This window comes from Diabrotica virgifera, chromosome 10 (genome assembly GCF_917563875.1).
Source record: "Diabrotica virgifera virgifera chromosome 10, PGI_DIABVI_V3a".
NCBI classification, from domain to species: domain Eukaryota; kingdom Metazoa; phylum Arthropoda; class Insecta; order Coleoptera; family Chrysomelidae; genus Diabrotica; species Diabrotica virgifera.
In genome coordinates, this window is record NC_065452.1 from 63,806,645 (window position 1) to 63,827,450 (window position 20,806).

General features: G+C 32.3%; 1 protein-coding gene across 2 annotated transcripts in view; it reads right to left on the minus strand.

Moving 5' to 3' along the window:
• The window catches only part of LOC114339116 (synaptic vesicle glycoprotein 2B), a 99,744-nt gene that overhangs the window by 18,934 nt on the left and 60,004 nt on the right, over positions 1-20,806 (minus strand). For both annotated transcript variants that reach the window (XM_028289747.1, XM_050641517.1), the window contains exon 2: positions 2,047-2,357. In XM_028289747.1, coding sequence (XP_028145548.1) covers positions 2,047-2,243 — 197 coding nt within the window. In that variant the 5' untranslated portion in view covers positions 2,244-2,357. The remainder of the gene's footprint in view (positions 1-2,046; positions 2,358-20,806) is intronic.

Consider the following 20,806-nt stretch of genomic DNA (forward strand, 5'->3'; position numbering starts at 1 on the left):
TTCTTTTTTATATATTCACCCAATTATCTTATTAAATAAACCAGGAAGTCACTTTTTTCCTCATTTGAATATTTTTATCAAGAACCAATTGAATTAAAATATTATTTTACGGCGAGTGGTGTTTAGTCATTTATATCGTATATTTTCATTGTAATATTACTAGATATTTAAATAATTTATTATTTGTCTGACTGCTATTAACACATTATTACTTGTACTTAATAGATACAGTAGTCAATAGTCCGAATTGAAATCAGACGTAAAATTTAATGTTTTTGGTGGGCGTTAGGTTCACAAAATGATATTTGTTACGTGGTTGTTTCGGGTTAACTAGGTATTTGGTGTATGGTTAAAAAAAATCTTAATTGCCTGTTAATAATTTTCTCAAGTCAACTCTTCGCAACCAATCCATTTCTATGCCATCTACCGCTCTTAATGTTTCTTATTGTCGTCTTATCACAAGTGTTTATCTACCTAAAATACTTGTCAACGCATCTTGTTGCTTTTCTAACATGATCTAGATTTAAAAAAATTGCCGTGATCAAAGAAAATTTATGTATTTGCATGCTTCGTGGACTTAGAAAAGGCATTCGATAAAGTAGAGCACGTAAAATTAATGCAAATGCTAAAAAATATAGGAACATAATATGACAAAGGTTGGTATTCTTGTTATTAAAAATCTGTACTGGAATTAAATTGCTATCGTAAAGATACTACATAACTACACCAACGAATTTCCATACAACGAGGAGTCAGACAAGGTTGAATTTTGTTCCCAACAGTGTTCAATGTTTACTCAGACCAGTTATTTAAAAAGGCACTTGAGAGACAGCCATATGGAATAAAAATCAACGGGAAACTACTTAATGTAATTAGATACGCGGGCGATACAGTAATTCTATTAGAAAATATTAAATGTTTCCAAATTCTGCTTTTGGGAACTGTCATAATGAATCAAGTAGATCCAGATATAAAAATAAAACGCAGAATAGCAATGACTAAAATTACTTTTATGAAAATTAAGACATTTCTTTTCCATAATTATCTCAGTCTAGAAATAAGACAAATAATGGTTAAGTGCTATGTATATTTGGTCTGTACTTTTGTATGGTGTAGAAGTGTGGACACTAAAAGTATCAAGCATGAACAGAATTGAAGCATTAGAAATGTGGAATCATAGACGGATGCTGAAGATACCTTAGACAGCAAGAAAAACTAATGAGGAAGTACTAAGGAGGGTCAACAAAGATAGAGAATTGCTAACACCAGAAAATAACTTATCTGGGATATATATTAAGGGGAAATCGATACAGAATACAACAACTGATCCGTAAAGGCAAAATATAAGGCCATATAAGTGTAGAAATTCCAATTATTCCATGTTGCACAAGATCGAGAACCCATTGTAATGGTGATCGGCAACGTCGGTCGTATAATTCTGATATAGCACATGAAGCTTATTTGTATCCAATTTTTTTATTCAATATTTTTGAATTGCCTAGAATGCCAGCATTGCCTATTGCCTGGATTGCCTGGTTCAATGGATGACAGGAGGGCGCTGGATATTACGTTTGATCCAACATTCTTACCATTAACAATTCAAAGTTTTAATTCCGGAGAAATCAACACTTCTATTGGGACCAGTTGCTGGTTACACCTATTCTTGGTTTATATTAGACAGAAGTGCTACTTTTCGACTTCCCCGTGTCGTCTTTCATTCATCGTTCGTTTGGTTAGCAAGTAATATAAATCATGAATAGGTGTAACCAGAAATTGGTCCCAATAGAAGTGTGTATTTCTGCGGAAAGAAACTTCGAATTGTTTTAAGCAGATGTCGCTACAGCATCCATATCGAGTTATTTGTTGTAATTTGACATTGAGAGACTGCCTATTTTTCAGTCCGTTCAGAGGTAGCCATATTCAGTCCTCTCCGAACGGTGTGATATGTAAGATGTCTCTCATTTTCGATTTGCAGAGAATTCTCTTACTATTAACTTATATTAAATACGACTTATATCTCTTACTATTAAATATGTACCTACGTACCTGGTGAGTTCGATGGCTTTTTCGAAGTCAGCTTTATCACTGGATTTATCTACATCCGACGAGAGTTTAGATGGAAGTTCTTTGGTCGTTGTAAAGTTTCCAAGCTCGAGATCCTTTGATCCGCAGCCGTTTGCTAGGTGCTCGATTTTTACATCAGAGTCTTGCTTTTGGTTTCTTGGTGATTCACCTTCTACCATTCTACGCAGTAAGCACAGAGAGTGTTGTGTTTGCGGCGACGGGAATTTGATGATTTGGGCGAGTTCCGGGGTGCGGCTCAGTGGGGGCAGCGGACGGGGTTTCTAGCTGAAGCTCTGTAAACAAAACAATTTCATTAATTATTTGGCCAACAAAACAATTATCATTAAATTAAATATCATATTGCAGGAAGAATTTGAAGTTATGTTACGCTTAAGGCTTAAGGGCCGCAGAGTAATTGGAAGGAATGGCTCATGAACATTCGCGACTGGACAGGAATACTCAGTGCCGAACAACTATTCTGATTAGTTGAACTGTGGGCAACTCGCCAATGTAATTGCCAACGTTAGGGGGACCTAATATGGCATCTGAAGAAGAAGAAATAATCAATTATACGTAAAACAGTAGAGCATATATGTGCCCGTACAGTTTGGCCCTCGTAAGTGCTGTCCATCTTTATATTTGTTACTTTAAACCGAAAAGAATGTTATAATTAAAATACAAGTATTATTTTATAAATATTGTTATTAACGTTTTCTAAGTACTATGGATACAAAATAAGATAATTTGTAATCTGTGTTAATTTTACCACAATTACCTAACAATCAATTTACTTAAACATGGTGTTATTTTTATTTATAGTATAGTAAATGTATAATTTAGGTTTCCGGTAATATGTTAAACGTACGACAACGGAGCTATAAACGATCCAAAAATATACTGTTACCACAATGACGAGAAGAAAGAGGTATGAAGCGAACGAAAGAAGACCTTTATGTTTTTTTTGAATACTGTAAATAAAAATACAAATTATGACAATGTATGTAGCATATACATTGCTCTATGAACAACATCAAGCTTGACAATAATTAGATCGGACTGTCAATCTTCTTCTTATTAGAACCATCACTTGACGCTGCCGTTACAAACTCTATAAGTATAGTGAATATATCCTTATAGCTATCAACGTGTCAAGTTGTTATTAATTCTAATATTATTATTTCTTCATTTAATAACGGTTTAATTAAGTTGTTTTTAGGTTTTAAATTAACTCAATTGGTAATTCCACTGTGATTGGTCTGAGTTTAGAGGGGACATTTGCGTTTCAATAAAGAAACGAGGTTAGAGATATTCGGAAATATGTAAACGGTCACCCGAAAGTAAATAGTTTAACAGTTTTATGTTAACTAAAGTATATGATGGAAATAGATCATAATTTTAATCAAAAATACTTTATATTTCTGTGTTGTATTAATTGTTTTATTGCAAAAATATGTGAGGATCACAGACACAAATTCTATATCCAAACCAATACATATTAGAAGGGGTGTTCGACGGGGATGTGTGAGTTCCCCTCTTTTATTTAACATTTATTCGGAAGCCATATTTCAAGAGTCTTTGGAAGATGCAGAGATGGGAATCAAAGTGAATGGAGTATTGATCAACAACATACGATATTCTGATGATGGTGTCTTAATCTGTGACAACATACTCGATCTTCAACAATTTGTCACTATAATCGGAGAATACAGTAAGCGAATGGGATTAGAGATTCATACCAAAAATACCAATTTGATGATCATCTCCAGAAACTTGGATACACTTGAAAACTCCACCATAACACTGAATACCAAGTCCATTGAAAGAGTGCGCAAATTTAAATACCTGGGAACATGGCTTTTTGAAGACTTGATATCGGACAGGGAAGTAAAATGTCGCATTGAGCAACTAGACAAGCTTTTGTAAAATTCAGGAAGGCATTGACCTGTTCAGAGTTTGAGACTAAGGTTTACTAGGTGCTACGTATGGTCGGTGCTGCTATATGGCGTAGAGGGTTGGACACTCAAAACGAGGGATATAAACAGATTAGAAGCCTACGAAATGTTGCTTTACCGCAGTATCCTAAAGATACCATGGGCGGCGAAAGTCACAAATGTAGATGTCCTTAAAATAATCAACCAAGAACGCCAACTTTTCGAAACCATAAAGAAAAGGAAAACGGCGTATCTGGGTCACATATTGTGAAACGAAAAGTACCAGATCCTTTTACTTATAATCGAGGGTAAAATTGAAGGCAAGAGAGGAATAGGACGCAAGAAAATGTCCTGACTCTGAAACGTAAGGCAATGGACAGGGATTAACGACATACAGTCTCTGATACATATTGTAAGAAACAGAGAGTTAATGGAAAATGTGATCGATAACATCCATTAGTGTATTTGCATCTGAAGAAGAAGAAGTGAGAAAAATATAATCGATAAGAGCATAAAGTGACCACAAAAAGTACCCATACATCAATTTACTAAATTGTAACATATAACGTAATAACAGGATGAGAGAGAAAAACTAAGAATTTAAACGTTTTGAATTTCATGTCAGTCTGAGACTGCGAGCAACATGCGAATTGATCTATAAAAATTTTAAATTTTACTTGATTTGAAAAAAAAAACGTATAAATAATATTTTAAATACTTTTCAACATTTGAATATATTGTAATACCAATATTTACGAAAACATTAAAAGCAATTAGCTCCTTATATACGCCACGTGAAAACAAAAATATTGCGTTAGAAAAACAAGTATAAAAACGTTCTTATCCTGTTACAATATTCAACAGAATTAATCATAAAACTAATAAATAAAACAGGTGCTAATGATACGATTGACATTAACTATCTATAGAGCGTTTCACGTTAAGAATAGAACATTGCAGAGATAGCCCCATGTATTTCTTATGGACGATAGAAGCGCGCCGTTGCCACACCGTACTGATTAGAATGAATGGTATATCGGCAGTCGACTAGCCACCCGTGTCCGAGAGGTTTGGCAACTCTGATCTCCATAAGCGTAACGTTCTGTTCTTAACGGGAAACAATGTATAGCCACTAGCAATTCAACATACATACTAAGATTTTTAGTCCTGTTTACTGGATCTATGTGTATGGTGGACATATACTAAAAAGACAATGAAGTTGCACTAGAAATAAACAAACCAAGACATGTTGAATGTTACCAGGAGCACTCCTAAATCGTAATTTACAATTTATATACATTTTACCAATCCAAATCATGATTTATAATGTTATATACATTGTAAATCATGATTGGGGAGTGCTCCTCCTAACATTTAAGTGTCTTGGTTTGTTTATTTCTAGTGCATCTTGATTGTGATTTTAGTATAGTGTATAAACTTAAAAAAACGTACTTTATACATTTTTTAAAAGCTGTTATACACTTCACCAAGAAATTGACGCACCACCTTAAAAATGGATCATTTTTGATGTCTCTAATTTCCTAAACCTGTTGTCCGATTTAAGTGATTTTTAATAAATATGTTATAGTCTTATTATTTAACAATATCGCTTTAATAATATTTTTGCTAAAACCCAACTATAGCCTCATGTTTTCTTAACATTGTGTTTTTTTATTCATTCGCTTATGTTGGATAATAAAAAAGTTAGGTACAGTGGAACCCCGATAAGTCGGCCTCCGATAACCCGGAAGTCCGGCTAACCCGGACCGATTTTCATCAGACAAAACAAACATTTTTTCACTTTGACTGAGATTTTTACCAAAACATAAACTGTACGTTTACGTGTACGTACGTGTTTTACATAATTTAGATGTACTGTGCCTATGTATTTCATGTTTTTGCAATAATAATGTGTATTTGTTTATTATTTATATGTATTTTATTAATTTTTATCATATTTTCCTGCTAACCCGGATTTTCGATAACCCGGATCGGCCGCGGTACCGATTAATCCGACTTATCGAAGTTCCACTGTACTTAATTTAACAACTAGCCTTGTCTTTCGTCAATACAGGGTGTTTTTAAATAAGTATGGCAAACTTTAATGGGCAATTCTGCATGAAAAATAATGACAGTTGTCCAGGTTAAATTTTTCGATCTGTGTGTTTCTTTTTCTCCTGCTTGTTTATGCAGCATATTATACAGTAGCAATAGATTTTTTATGCTCCAGAGTACAAAGACCTACCAGGTCTTCTTAGATCCTGAGCAGGTACAAAAGTATTTCTGAAAAAAACTTTCCTGTACTTTAGAATGAATCATAGAAACAAAATAGTTTTTTGTCGCAGTGTAGAAAAGTCTACTAGCCCAAAAAGCGCCAGATAATTAAAATCAGTGCTAGAAGCTTAGGGAGGTTCTTCGCCTATTTCTAGGGAGAAGCTTATAGTAATTAATATCAAAAGTTATAATATAAGCATAACTAAAGGAGATATAGAATAAAACTTGTTCCAATGGTAAGAACAATAATTGGTATGAAACATCGAGTAGAGGAAATTAAAAATGTTATCTTAAAATTCGATAAGGTAATTAATGTATGCATCAATATTAGTTCTGTTTTTATTACTTATTACAAAAACACGTATATACCTAGTTCAAGTATATACCTAATACAACGATATTTAAATATCGTTGTATTTAAGTATTTAATACGTATACTTCTTACTTATTACATATTTGACTTAAAATAACTTTAATTTTTAAGTTCACTAACATCCGAATAATCTTAAAGACATTAACATCAATCAGTTCTTGTTCGTACTGGATTTGTCCAGTACATTTGTTCGTAGGTTCACCAAATGTTTAAGTGATTCAAAGTGGAAGTGAAATGGATGAAATTTGAAATCAATACTCATTGTAGCTATTGTTTGTTACCAACGTAAAATGGAGTTAAATTAAATAAATAAAAAGTTAAAATAAATTAAATACTATCCCTTTCTTGGTCTGACATTATGTCTTGCAGCTTGTATTTGGTTTGTTGTTTTTACGATTCGTATTATTCAATATTTTGATATTTTATTACAGTGGAACCTCGATAACTCGGATTAATCGGGACCACGACCGATCCGGGTTATCGAAAATCCGAGATAACCGGAGAATATGGTAAAAATTAATAAAATACGGTATACTTACAGATAAACTCCGTTAGAATTGAAATAACATGAAATATATTTATAAATATGCACAGTATTACCTACTCATTAAAATTACTAAAAAAAACACCAAACCCAAACGTAAGCAGAACAATACCAGACACACAATACTAAAGACCATTGTTTATAAAAGAATTTTTTAAATAGTCTTTCCTAAACAATGCTGACAGTTTGAAATAAAAAGGAATAGATACTACAGACAGCTGGCTGTTGTTTCTGCGGCGTGTACTATGAGTCATTTTTAATCTCGTGTTCAAATTACACACATAAGTACACGACACAGAGAGTCTAGACACATTATCTCTCAAATATTATATTACATACATTTTTATTGTTGAAAGGATTGTCTGATAATTAACTATTTTGATTGGAAATAAGCCACAATTAAATTGAAAAATACAAAATATTGAAAATCAAAATGTTTATCTGATGAAAATCGGTCCGGGTTAGCCGGACTTCCGGGTTATCGGGGGCCGACTTATCGGGGTTCCACTGTACTTTACTATAAGTGCATTTCACATCTTTGGTATAATTTCACTTTCCTCCTTTTCCTTCCATTTTCTATTATTTTTAGAAAATTGTCATTATTACTTTATCTTTTGTTATACATATTTGAACTTATATCCTGTTCTTTTTAATTGTCATTACTTTATTATTTTCACTTGTGTAGTTGATAAATACCAACATGAATAGTAACATTCAGCCAATACAATAATTATATTTAGCTATTAATTAATCGATGACATTTAAATTAATTAAGACAACAAACTTCTTTTGCCTATTTAAGACATTTTTGTCAAGATCGTAACATTGAAATTAATTCAAATTTTCTTGTGGTTTAGAGAAAAATAATTGTATTCAAGGTTTATTTAAAAGGGACATAGTTTACTAATTAATTCATTCATTTTATTTTGATTTAAAATTCTAATTAGGAAACATTTTGAATAACACTACGTATATATTATGTATTTTATAATATGTGTATAATATGGGGATTAAATATTATCAATTAAACAATTCCAGGACTTTTTGAATTGCGTGGCAACAGCGTAAATGGGGCGCAGTGCATTTGACAGGTTGTTTAGCACAAGTCAGCCCAAGTTGAAATCCGCTGATTTTTCCTTTCTCAATTACTTTCGTTTTCGCGAAGTACCAGCTGTTTTTATAAACGAGTTTTGCGATTTTTTAATAATTTGCACGTTTGAAACTCGTGATCACCAGGATCGAGACATGAGTTTCTGGCTAAGACGTCGAAACAAAGGTTCAATTGTCCCAATGGGAATCAAGAACAGTAAGCTCAACATATTTATACTCTCCACTTTTTACTCTCTAAAATTAACGTACTGCCTTAAGTGTTCCATGAAATAGCCACCCTGAACCCCTGATCTATATCCCATAAAGAATTTATGGGATATTATTGATCGTCAACTCAGGAGCCGACAAACACCTCCAGTCTCTCTTGATGATATATAATAATATTATAAGTTATAGTGAGAGAACTTTGGGATACAATTGAGGGGACCAGATGCTAAGGGGTACAAGTGATAAAATTGTTCAATTGAGAAAAACGAAGTTAAAGTTAAATTTACATAGTAAATTCTACAGCAAATTAATCACTTATAAACTTATTTAGAATTAATTTTATACCTTTTATTTATCTAATAATTGTAAAAGCTTTTATAAAGTTAGTATTTATTTTCATTCAAAATATTTGCAATTTGAAAAAAAAACGTTCGCATTTGTACCCATATGCTTCAAATTTTGCACTTGTTTCTCTTTGCCATTTAAGTACCTTACGAATTTCTTAAATTCTTAAACTAAAATAAAAGAAAAATTACGTAAAAATTAAACATTTTTATTTATGAAAACTTACTTGGTACATTTTGTGTTATTATTTCACTTATTTTGAATACTTTTTTAAGGGCTTGATTTGCAAAGATACTAAAATCACCAAAATTAATATCCAACACCTTACAGGCAAATGGATACAAAAATAAAGTTATGCCTGTTTGCCGCAAACTGTTTTTAAATATTTCGTAAGTAGTCAAACTAGAACCTGCGATATTAGTCCAGAGAAATAAGGTTTTTGTCGGGACACTTGAGCAGCCAGGTTGCAAATGGGTTTTTTGGGTACTATATACCTAATACATTATAAATACAAAAAACCCGTCACAGTTCGGACGAGAATTTTAGTTATTAACAAATAAGGGTCACAAATGGCAGTTTTTTCGTTTAAATCGCTACAGGTAAAAATAGGGTTATTAAATATCTTATTTAGAGTATTCTTCTTTTAGTAGATGAGCAAAGGTGTAAAATGGCAGTTTTTGAATTTTGGTCCGATCATTTGTTGCTTAGCTAATTGCAAAAAAGACTAAAATTTCGAAAATAAGAAATTTGCTATAATTTTTGAGAAAATCAACTGAAGACTTTGATATTGCACGAAAATTGCATACTCCTCCGAGACTGCTTGACCGATTTTTATGAAATTATATATGTATATTCGGTAGGCCTTAGAATCGGTTGTAATCGATTTTTCATATCCCTGAGTGATAAGGGGGGTTTCCCCAAACATTTTGTAATGTTTGGTAGGGGTATGTATACATAACGTACTCTAAAGGACTACGAGTACATGCAAATTAAAAAAATTATGATCAAAATCCATCAACAACCTCCGGAGATATTATTCGCAGCATATGTTTGAAGAATCAATTTCATTTTTTGAGTGCACGGATTTTAATATCTCCCCTCCACCGACCACGAATTGATTTCGTTAGGACGTCATTTTTAAAGCTTTATTAACCACTCTGTTGAAGATCAAAGTTTACTCAAACTTGTACACATAAACTATATACCTTTAACTTCAAAATGGTGCTAGTTAGGTTGCTTAATTGTTATAAACAAAGTAGCTGTGAATTAAATACAAAAAATGGATAACTTTGACCGTAAGTAACCTAGGCAAAAAGTTTTTTTTTGAAAATTCGTGTAAAAATACCAGCTTTTCAAATCTTAAAGTAGTTTTAGTCTCCAATCAATATTAACAAAGTTATTCAAATTGTTTATAAACCAAAAATGTGTCTTCTTTAGTAAAATGTTTTCGGTACGATTAAAATGACATTTTAATGATTTTTTTAAATACGTTGAAAATATAATTATTTTTCTTTCATGCGGTTTCCACAGAATTGCTATATCGTTATAATTTTCTGAACAATAACATTGTAAAAAAAGCTCTTTGGGATAAACAAATTGAATAAAATTTAAACTAACTGACGAAACGTCTTAAAATTTTGTGTGCATTATATGGACTGTTTTATTCAACTTTTCATGCAATTTGAAAGTCTTAAGGTCATTTTCGCAAAAGTTATAGCAACTTTTTTATTTTCGAAATTTTTGTTTTATTTTGAAATTTCCGAAGCAACAGATGATCGGACCAAAATTCGTAATCTGCCATTTTAAACCTTTGCTCATCTACTAAAAGAGGGATACTATAAATAAGATATTTAATTACCCTATTTTTACCTGTGGCGATTTAAATGAAAAAACTGCCATTTTTGACACTTATTTGTTAATAACTAAAATTCTCGTCCGAACTGTGACGGGCATTTTTGTTTTTATAATGTATTGGGTATATAGTATGCAAGAAACTTATTTGCAACCTGGCTGCTCAAGTGTCCCGAACATGGTATATTTTTGCCTGATTTCCCTGGTGTATATGTCGCCACCAGTAGTTTAATTCACCTGTATCTCCTTTCCACTAAATTTTTAATACTATCTAGTATTATTTTGTCCACTTAACTCAGTTTACAATATTTTGTCATTTGTACCCCTTAGCATCTAATCCTCTCAATTGATCAAGACCAAATGTGACACTTATTTTAAGTACCTATGCCTATTGGCTGTGAAGAAGTATGTAATTAGAAATAGCGGCACAAATACTCGTCATTAAATGTTTTTGAGAGGGAACTTGTTAAAGATTATTCAGGTTATGTCTTTTAAGGCTCTAATGATTGTTTTATATATTTTATATGTTTTATATATATGTTTTATATATAAAGTTTTGTATAATTTTTGATAATAAAGATATCGAGATGATATTTTTATGACAATATTGAAAAGATGAAGCTATCTCCCAATATTAATAAGATGTAGCATTGTTTCTTTGTAGGTACCATAAGATGAAAAACACAACTTTTTTTACACTTTGTATATGGGTAAAATGTTGACAGTGAACAGAAATTATTGGTACAGTAGTTCCTTAGAGAGAAACCTATAATGCGCAATAAAAATCATTGAAATCCAATCAACGGTTCAGAAGAAAAACAGCTTCAAAATTATGATACATTGAAGGAGGTATCTCAATTATGGAAAGTAGTGTATACCTAGAAAGGTAGAAATAACTGAACATTTTCTGTAGAGATAGATTTATGAAGATATAATGATACAATATTAATTTTTGTTTTTCACGGAATAATTCTCATCAATCTCAATATTATTTGGTGTAACTCTGTAAAGTCAAAGATGGAAAAAGTAGAGAACACTAGAAAAACGTGATGAGGTCCCATTTTAAATAATACGTTTAAATAATATACTTAGCAAGCATTCTAGTTTTAAATAATTAGAAAAATACAGTAGTTGGTTTATGAATCGTTTTAACAGTGGCGCCCACCTATGTTTTCTTGGACGTCTTATAAAGTTATAGCTTCTATGAAACGTAACTTTTCCTGCCAGTTGTAAATTGCCATTGCCTAATTTTGTCATCACCGCATCTTATGCTTGCCGTATATTATCTCTTTAATGGTGTTAGTTACATGCAGGCTTTTTAGATTATACCATCTCCATTAAGACAAATTAAGTGGCACGCCTCTGCTAAAACGCAGTTCGCTCTTACTCCATATGAGATAGATTCATTCATTCTGACTCATTGCCATTAATTAGACAAAGACAGTTTTTCTAATTAATTTATAATTGAAGACAATTCGTTCTACAACTTGAACACATTAATTTTTCCTTTGAAAGCTTCAGTGTTTTTTTTTCGTTACCTGTTACTGGCAGAGTGTAAAGCAACGAACATAAATATATAGTTTTCTTGATAGTCGCACTTTGGGCCTAACCCTCCATTTCATTTATAGTTGTGCAAGCAAACTAAGAGACTCTTTAATATTCAGCTCAGCGGGGTACTATTGATGGAAATGTGTACTTAAAATAAACAAGGGATTATTCCATAAAACTGGTAGATCCCTTGTTGATAGGATTTCACACCTTGAAGAATAGCACCCCGCTGAGCTAAATATTAATGACAATGACTCTCTTGACTTAACGACAGGTATATATATATATATATATATATATATATATATATATATATATATATATATATATATATATATATATATATATATATATATATATATATATATATATAGTTCTGCTGAGCGGGGTGCCATTGTCCGAGTTGTGAAATTATATAAACAAAGGTTTAATTTTATAAAACAGGTAGATCCATTGTTTATGGAATTTCTCAACTCAGGCAATAGCATCCCGCTCAGCTGAATATTAATTACTCTCTTAGATAGTTTGCCAGACTTTACACCGCTCTAATTCTACTGTACTATATGATGCTGATTGTGAAATGGAATAAAAAGCTTGAATATTTATCGGAAAAAGAGTGCACACTACGTAAAATCCAAAAGAACAAACATTGCATATCAGGGGAAATCTTAAAATTAGTGAAAAAAAAGGAAAAATTATGCTACAACATACCACAATAACAGGAAGGTACACTCAAGAAATAGTGGATCTAGTCAGGAAAATAAAATGTATGTGCATCAGAAATGAAAACAACCATATAAATAACGTGTGTCAAGAACTGGAGCAACATGCAAACCACCATGAAAGTCATGGACTATTAAAAAAGTTAAATATTAGACTGAGAGTTCAAGCCACGACTTCAAGCCATTCGAGACCTTCCAAAGATCCATCAGGCTCAGAACACAAAAAAAATGTAATCAGAAAGGCAGACCTAATAATTTTTCCAGCAGAAGCAGAGAAGGCTCTCATTCAAATACGAACAAAAAAAAACTCTTTTTTTTTATCGATAACATACCAACGAGACTCTAAAAGGAATGAACGAGATTGACATAGATGTGCAATATGATTTGGATCACAGGTGACTGGCTTGATGAGTGGTGTGAACCAATCTTTACCCCTATCCATAAAAAATGATTGCTAACCGTATGCAGCAATTAAAGAAAGGCTATTAAAAAAGTCAGCCCAGCATACTTAAATTACTTCGATCACATAGTCAGAAGAACGGAACTATTGATAGTAGAAGAAAAGGTAAATGGTCGAAGACCAAGAGGAATAGAGGAAGATGTTTAACACGATGGGCAGACCAAATGAAAACTCTGGATGGAGTAAACATCTTTACAAGAAGCCGTTCATCTGCAGCTAACAGAGACAGCAAGCTAAATATTTAAAGTGTCGCCATGTCCTGACAAGGACTAAAGGAATGAGGAGGAGGAACCTTTCGCCACTTTACAGTTGTGATACATTACTGTATATGTATCCTATAAGCATTATGTATCTGTGATCTATTGTTCTACATTGTTTCAGTGTTGCTATTAATTATGTTAGCTCTACCGTATAAAATTTTTATGGAAGTCGATAAACACCAAGGCTAAAGGTCTTTTATATTCCACAAACTTTTCTATCAGGACTTTAATTGATTGAAGATGACGAAAAACTAAATCAATTCAAAGAAGACAATAATAAAAGAAAAAGAGATCAAAAAAACAAGAAAAAGACGAAGAAAATAAACGGATAGATTGATGAACAAAATTGGACAAAGAAAATGAACGTAGATTAAAGCAATGAGAGCATTGAGTGTAAACTGGAAAACAGGAATAAATGAATAAGAAAGAAACCATAAAATAAACAATCGGACACTGAAAGACATACGGACTCAGGTGAAGAAGAAAAGGTATATTATTTGAGAGGTATACTATAATAGAGAAATCGAAAGAATATAATATACCACTTTTTGTGGCCTTCATTGACTTTGATAAGGCGATTAATAGTGTTGAGCACTGAGCGATAAAAAATTGATAAGCGATATATACGGGAAAGTTAAAACTATAATTAAATTACAACAGAACACAGAACCAATAGGGTAATACCATCTCGCCAAAATTGTTAAATCAAGCGCTGGAAGACGTTTTAAAGAAGTTGAAATGGGAAAAAACAGAAATTAACACCAATGGACAATAATTCCTGAATCACCTTCGCTACGCAGATGACACTGTCCTGATAGCTGAAGACAAAAATGAGCTCCAAAAAATGCTGAAAGAGCTGGATACAGAAGCGAGAAATATAGGGTTAAAAATGAACTTTCAAAAAATAAAAACAATGGCTAATACTAATGAAATCTGTACAATAACTAGGTATTCAAAATGAAGAAACCCAACAAGTGCAAGAGTATATATATATATATATATATATATATATATATATAGTCAAGTATATATATATATATATATGTGTATATATATATATATATATATGGGTCAAGTATTTAGGCCTAGCAAGGAGAACCAAACATCGAAGGTGAGCAGGCGAATTAGATTGACATGGGTAGCGTTTGGAAGGTTCAGCTACATTCTCAAAAATAAGAGATACCCGCAATAGCTAATAACAAAAGTCTACAACCAATGTGTACTAACTGTATTGACATATGGAGCGCAAACATGGACACTGACAAGAAATAACATGGATAAGGTATTACAAATACAAAGGACCATGGAAAGAAAAATGCTATAAGTAAATCTGAAGGGTAAGAAAAGAAACGAATGGATAGGAAAAATCACTAAGGTCAAAGATGTAAATGAAAAAAATAGCAAAATTGAAATGGAAATTCGATGGGCACAATGCAAGGCAAAAGAACGGCAGATGGAATAACCAAATACTACACTGGAGACCCTGAGAATACCGAAGAGGAAGAGGAATACTTCAAATCAGATATACCTATCGACGACATCAAAAAACATGCTGGTTTCAAATGGATGAGTATAGTCCAGGACAGAGAATCCTGGGGAGAAAAAGAGGAGGCCTACGTTTAAGAATGGGCGAAATAGGCTACATATAGATATATAGGCTTTATATTTATTATTTATTACTATAAATATATTTAAGTTTATTTTGTTCATAGCTAAATATAATGAATAATATTATGTGTAATTATTATTAAACAACGGAATATTAATGAACATAAACGTAACACGATTAAACACTAAAACATAAATATTCATAATGATATGAGTAGACCAGAAAGAGAAACATTTCGCGCTCTTAATTGTATATATCTAATATATTCATGTCTGTAAACACACACACGGCAATTAATTATTAATAAAACGGATAGTTAAAAACTGAAAAGTAAAACAATTCAAGTCACTTTTCTAACCTGGCAGACCTCGGTCACAATATGCTATTGTTTATTTTTCCATTTGTTGTTACAATAAACCGAAATTAATAAATCAGCAGTTGTCATTTCATGTGAATTAAGTACATCAAGGTCGATTTCATATACTACCGAATCTTTCAATGAATGTGTGTGCTCAATTACTGTGCTGCTGGACTAAAACTTTTAAAATTATAGGTAGGTACTTCAATTTGATAAAAGTTGAAAATAGCTACTCTCTTCCCTTGTAAAATGCAGTAGTATTGTAAACAAAGAAACGAGCAAAAAACTAGCATACCAAGTACTGCAACAAAGCATACAAAGTGGTGCATACAACATCTTCAAGATACGAGTTCGATGGTCAATAACAATATATAGCAATAATAGCAACATAATGACGAAAACTGACAATGTTGTTCTGAAGCTATTTCCTTGTGGCATTTTTATGATTAACTATTTAGATGGGAAATAAGCCACAATTAAATTGAAAAAATAATTTTATTAACGTTTCGAAGCCCAAATCGGGTTTCGTTGTCAAAATACAAAATGCTTACAAAGAATTTTGTATTTCGACAACGAAACCCATTTTGGGCTTCGAAACGTTAATAAAATTATTTTTTCAATTTAATTGTGGCTTATTTACCATCTAAATAGAAAACTGACAATTTAGCGAAAATTCAGAGAATAATACACTATATGATGACTATATGATGATACTGATATATGACGATAAAGGAGACAATATCAAGAATGAAAAGTACCTATAAGATATCTATTATCATCTCAACTATGAGAAGGAACAACCAAAAGTTCAATAAGTCACTGAAAATAAAAAAAAATATAGTGAGTTCCAGAGATTCTAGAATAAAGTATTAAGGAACATCGTTGATGGTCCTTGATATAGTTCGTCCGCTATAACTTTTCTCATGCGTAACGATTCATTTTCAAACAAACTAAGTCAAAACATAAAGTGAATCGTACGCCGATATGTGTAGTATATAGTATACAGTAAATACAAAATGTATATACACATCGGCGTACGTTTCACTTTATGTTTTGACTTAATTTGTTTGAAAATGAATCGTGACGCATGGGAAAAGTTATAGCGGACGAACAATATATTAGAAATGTCGACCCTCTACAAGAATCTTGAGATAGAAGATGTAGATAAAGTTGGAAGATGGAAGGTAGTCACGAACAACGGCTCCATAGTTATGTAAACATCAAAACCATCCAACAAAATATAAAAGTTTCCCACACATTTACCGAAAAAAATATTTTTATTTAAATAAATTTATAAATATTATAAATATTTAAATAAACCATGTACACCAACAGAGATCTGGAAGGCGATAAGTAAAATAAACACTCAGAAGGCTCCAGGTTATGACTTAATTAATGGTTAAGTTCTTAAAGCATTTGCCTAGGAAAGCGATAGTCCTGTTAACTATTGTATATAACAGCATGATAATATTGTGTCACTTTCCTATTCAATAGAAATACGCACAAATCATTATGATTGCGAAACCGGGAAAACCGCCTACAGAACCCTCCTCCTACCGTCCTATAAGCCTTCTACCAATAATCTCAAACATTTTCGAAAGACTTCTCTTAGACCGAATTTTCGAAAGAATAAACATAAATAGCATAATACCTTATCATCAATTTGGCTTTCGGCAGACCTACTCAACAATACAGCAGTGCCATCGGATTGTAAATTATATAAAAGAAACCTTAGAGAGAAAGAAAATATGTGCAGCAGTATTCCTTGATGTTGAACAGGCATTTGACAATGTGTGGCATAAAAGCCTATTGTATAAAGTGAAAAGAATATGCCTAATGAAATATACCTGATATTAAAATCATATCTGAGTGAGCGATTTTTCCAAATCAAAGTAAATACCTCACTTTCCAAATATCATTCTATACAATCCGGAGTTCCTTAAGGTAGTGTCCTCGGTCCTTTCCTTTATCTCCCTTACAGGGCTGACATACCTGCTGATGATGACATTACTATGGCCACATTTGCCGACGATACAGGAATCCTTACATCAGATGAAAACCCAGATAGAGCTTCTAACAAATTGCAAAACGATTTAAATTCACTTCAAACTTGGTTAAAAAAATGGAAGAATAAAGTAAATGGCGAAAAGTCTTCACAAATTACGTTCACAACAAGAAGAATCGACTGACCACAGGTTAATAGTAATAATATTCCTATCCCCTTAAAATCAGATGACAAGTACCTGGGACTCCATTTGGACCGAAAGCTGACATGGAAGAACCATATCAAAACCAAGAAAGCACAACTTAACTTAAAAGTCAGACAAATGTATTGGCTGCTAGGTAAAAGATCCCAATTATCATTAGAAAACAAAGTATTATTATACAAAATTATACTAAAGCCGATATGGAGTTATGGTATAGAGTTATGGGGCTGCAGCAAACCGAGCAACATTAAAATACCGCAAATTTTCCAATCAAAGACGCTGCGCATGATAACAAATGCTCCATGGTACGTTTCCAATATAACTATCCATAATGACCTTGGGATACCATTCATTGAAGATGTTATTAAACTACACGCAAACAAAGCCCAAGAAAGAAATTTCGCCCATGAAAATCAAACTATTCAACAACTCTACCAGCCGCCACTTGTGGGAAGAAGACTGAAAAGGAGATGGCCAGAAGACCTAACTGATTAGGTGTATTGGAGAGCCATCGACGGATGGTGCCCAAAGCATGCCATGATTAAAAACTGTTTGCTACTATTTGCTAAAAACTATGTGTTGTAATTAGAGTAGATTGTAAATTTGCACCTAATAAATGATAAAAAAAATTAAATAAATACTAAATTCCTGGAAAGAAAATGGTATTCATACATTTTGATAATATAAATAATGTACAATTATTTAAATTTAGCTAATTATTCTTATCCAAGTTTAAGTTCGGCCCTATGAACAAAATGAGCAGAATTTTTAATAATAAAATATTTATACATTGCCCTATGTTACCCCTATGGTCTTAATCCTCAAAAATATGATTCCCTACACTAGCACTTAGCGATTTAATGAGACATAAATGAGTAATAGCTTTGTTCTTATTTCACAAAAAAAATGGTTTATTGGTCATCGTAAATATTTGTTAACATTTGATAGGATTGTTTACTTGCAATGTGAGAATGTTGATAAAAACGATTATTAGTTTTCGTAGAAACATGATAATAACAGTTTTTCAAAACTAAAAAATGTCGCTAGTGGATAACAAATGCGATGATGAAAGACAAACCCATCAAATGTAAAACGAAGCTAACTCCCTAGGAGTCATAATGGACCAAGGTCTAACATTCACACCACATGTTAACGTCACAGTCCAGAAAACAGCAACGACCAGAGCCTCAATAAGAGCACTTTCAGGAGGAAGAAGAAGCAAATTAGCTATGAAATCAAAATTAAGACTGATAAACAGCATCATACTACCAATAATTACATTTGCACCTCTCGCTGGGGATCACATAAGTAAAACTAACAAGAAGAAAATACAATAAATAAAAGCAGCACACAACAACTGCTTTAGAGAAGCTGCAAATGTGCCCAGATACGTCGCTAAATGTTTCCTGTTCAGATGCCTAAAGCAAATAAGAGTACTGGTTATGATGAAAAAAAAGCCGGAATAAAATTAGCTGAACAAGAAGACCACCTAAACCGGATGCAAGAGATATGAAAGTATGACGTGTACCATAGATGCAAGCACAGAAGACTCAAATAGCAAATATTAGCAAACATATAATAAAGTCTAGATAATCGTAGCTCTATCAAAAGAAGACAACCCGCTCACCTTTGGCATCGCAGTGTATATGTGACCGGCCAAACCCGATTTCAGAACAAACTAGTTTGGCCTAGACCAAACTAGTTTGTCCTAAACGCGATGGGATAAATTAGTTTGGCCTAAGTCAAACTAGTTTATCCTGATATTAATACGGATATTGCAGAATCCACTCATAGTACGGCCTAGTATAAACATTATAGTATACCCACAAAGCCAAGATAAATAGATAAACTGAATAAAATACTCTGTAACTGGAAAATAATCATTATTTTCTCTCTGTAATTATAAAAATTATTATTTATTTTTCCATAGAGTGTTGTGGTGAGACTTAGGATTGCGGAGTATAATAATTGCCTTTTTGCAGTTGCATCTGTTTGTGCAACAGTTTTGTTCCAGCTGCATTTGACAAAATCTTATCCGATCCAACTGAATCTCTCGTAGCTGCAACCCTTAGCGATATTTTAGAGATAATTTATCTAACTCTTTGGGGTATTAATGTCTCTAAAAGGTTTTTGATTGTTTTCAGATCAGAATTCGACATCAAACTTTTTTAGAGTTAGTAGATAAAAACTAAGGCACTGAAATATCGTTAATGGTTGCTGCTACGAGGGGTTCAGTTGGATCAGGACAAGGTTTTGGTAAATGTAGCTGCAACAAAAACTGTTCCACAAACAGATGCAAGATACAAAAGCAAGAAAACAATGATAATCCTCAATTTTAAGTGTCACCAAAATACTCCACGGAAAAATAAATAATGCTTATAATTGAGGTACCTATATTACTGCTTTTATAAAAAACACTGCTAATTTTTTTATAATATGATTGTATTACCAATAATCGTCTATCAATTTTAATGAGTCATTGTCTTTTACTAAAAATAATTATTTTCCAATTACAAAGTATTTTATTCCGTTTATCTATTTATTTTGATATTGTAGGTATATTATAAAGGGCTTACTAGTTTATCCTGCAGTGTCCGTATTAATATCAGGAAAAACTAGTTTATCCTATCGCGTTTAGGACAAACAGTATGGTTTAGGCCAAACTAGTTTATCCTAACGCGTTCAGGACTAGTTTGTCCTGAAATCGTGTTTGGCCGGTAACATATATATACTAATTTTGATTTTATATATTTCAGACAGCCCTCAAAAAAATCTACAGTTCGATAAGTTACTAAAGATAGCAGAAAATTACTTTATATACATAGAACTAGGTATAGAATATGTTGTATATAGTTGTTGTATCTTCAATAGCTTATACCAGAGGAAATATTTAAGTATTGCTAAAATCAATATTTCTCACACAAATAAATAAAGTCTGAACTT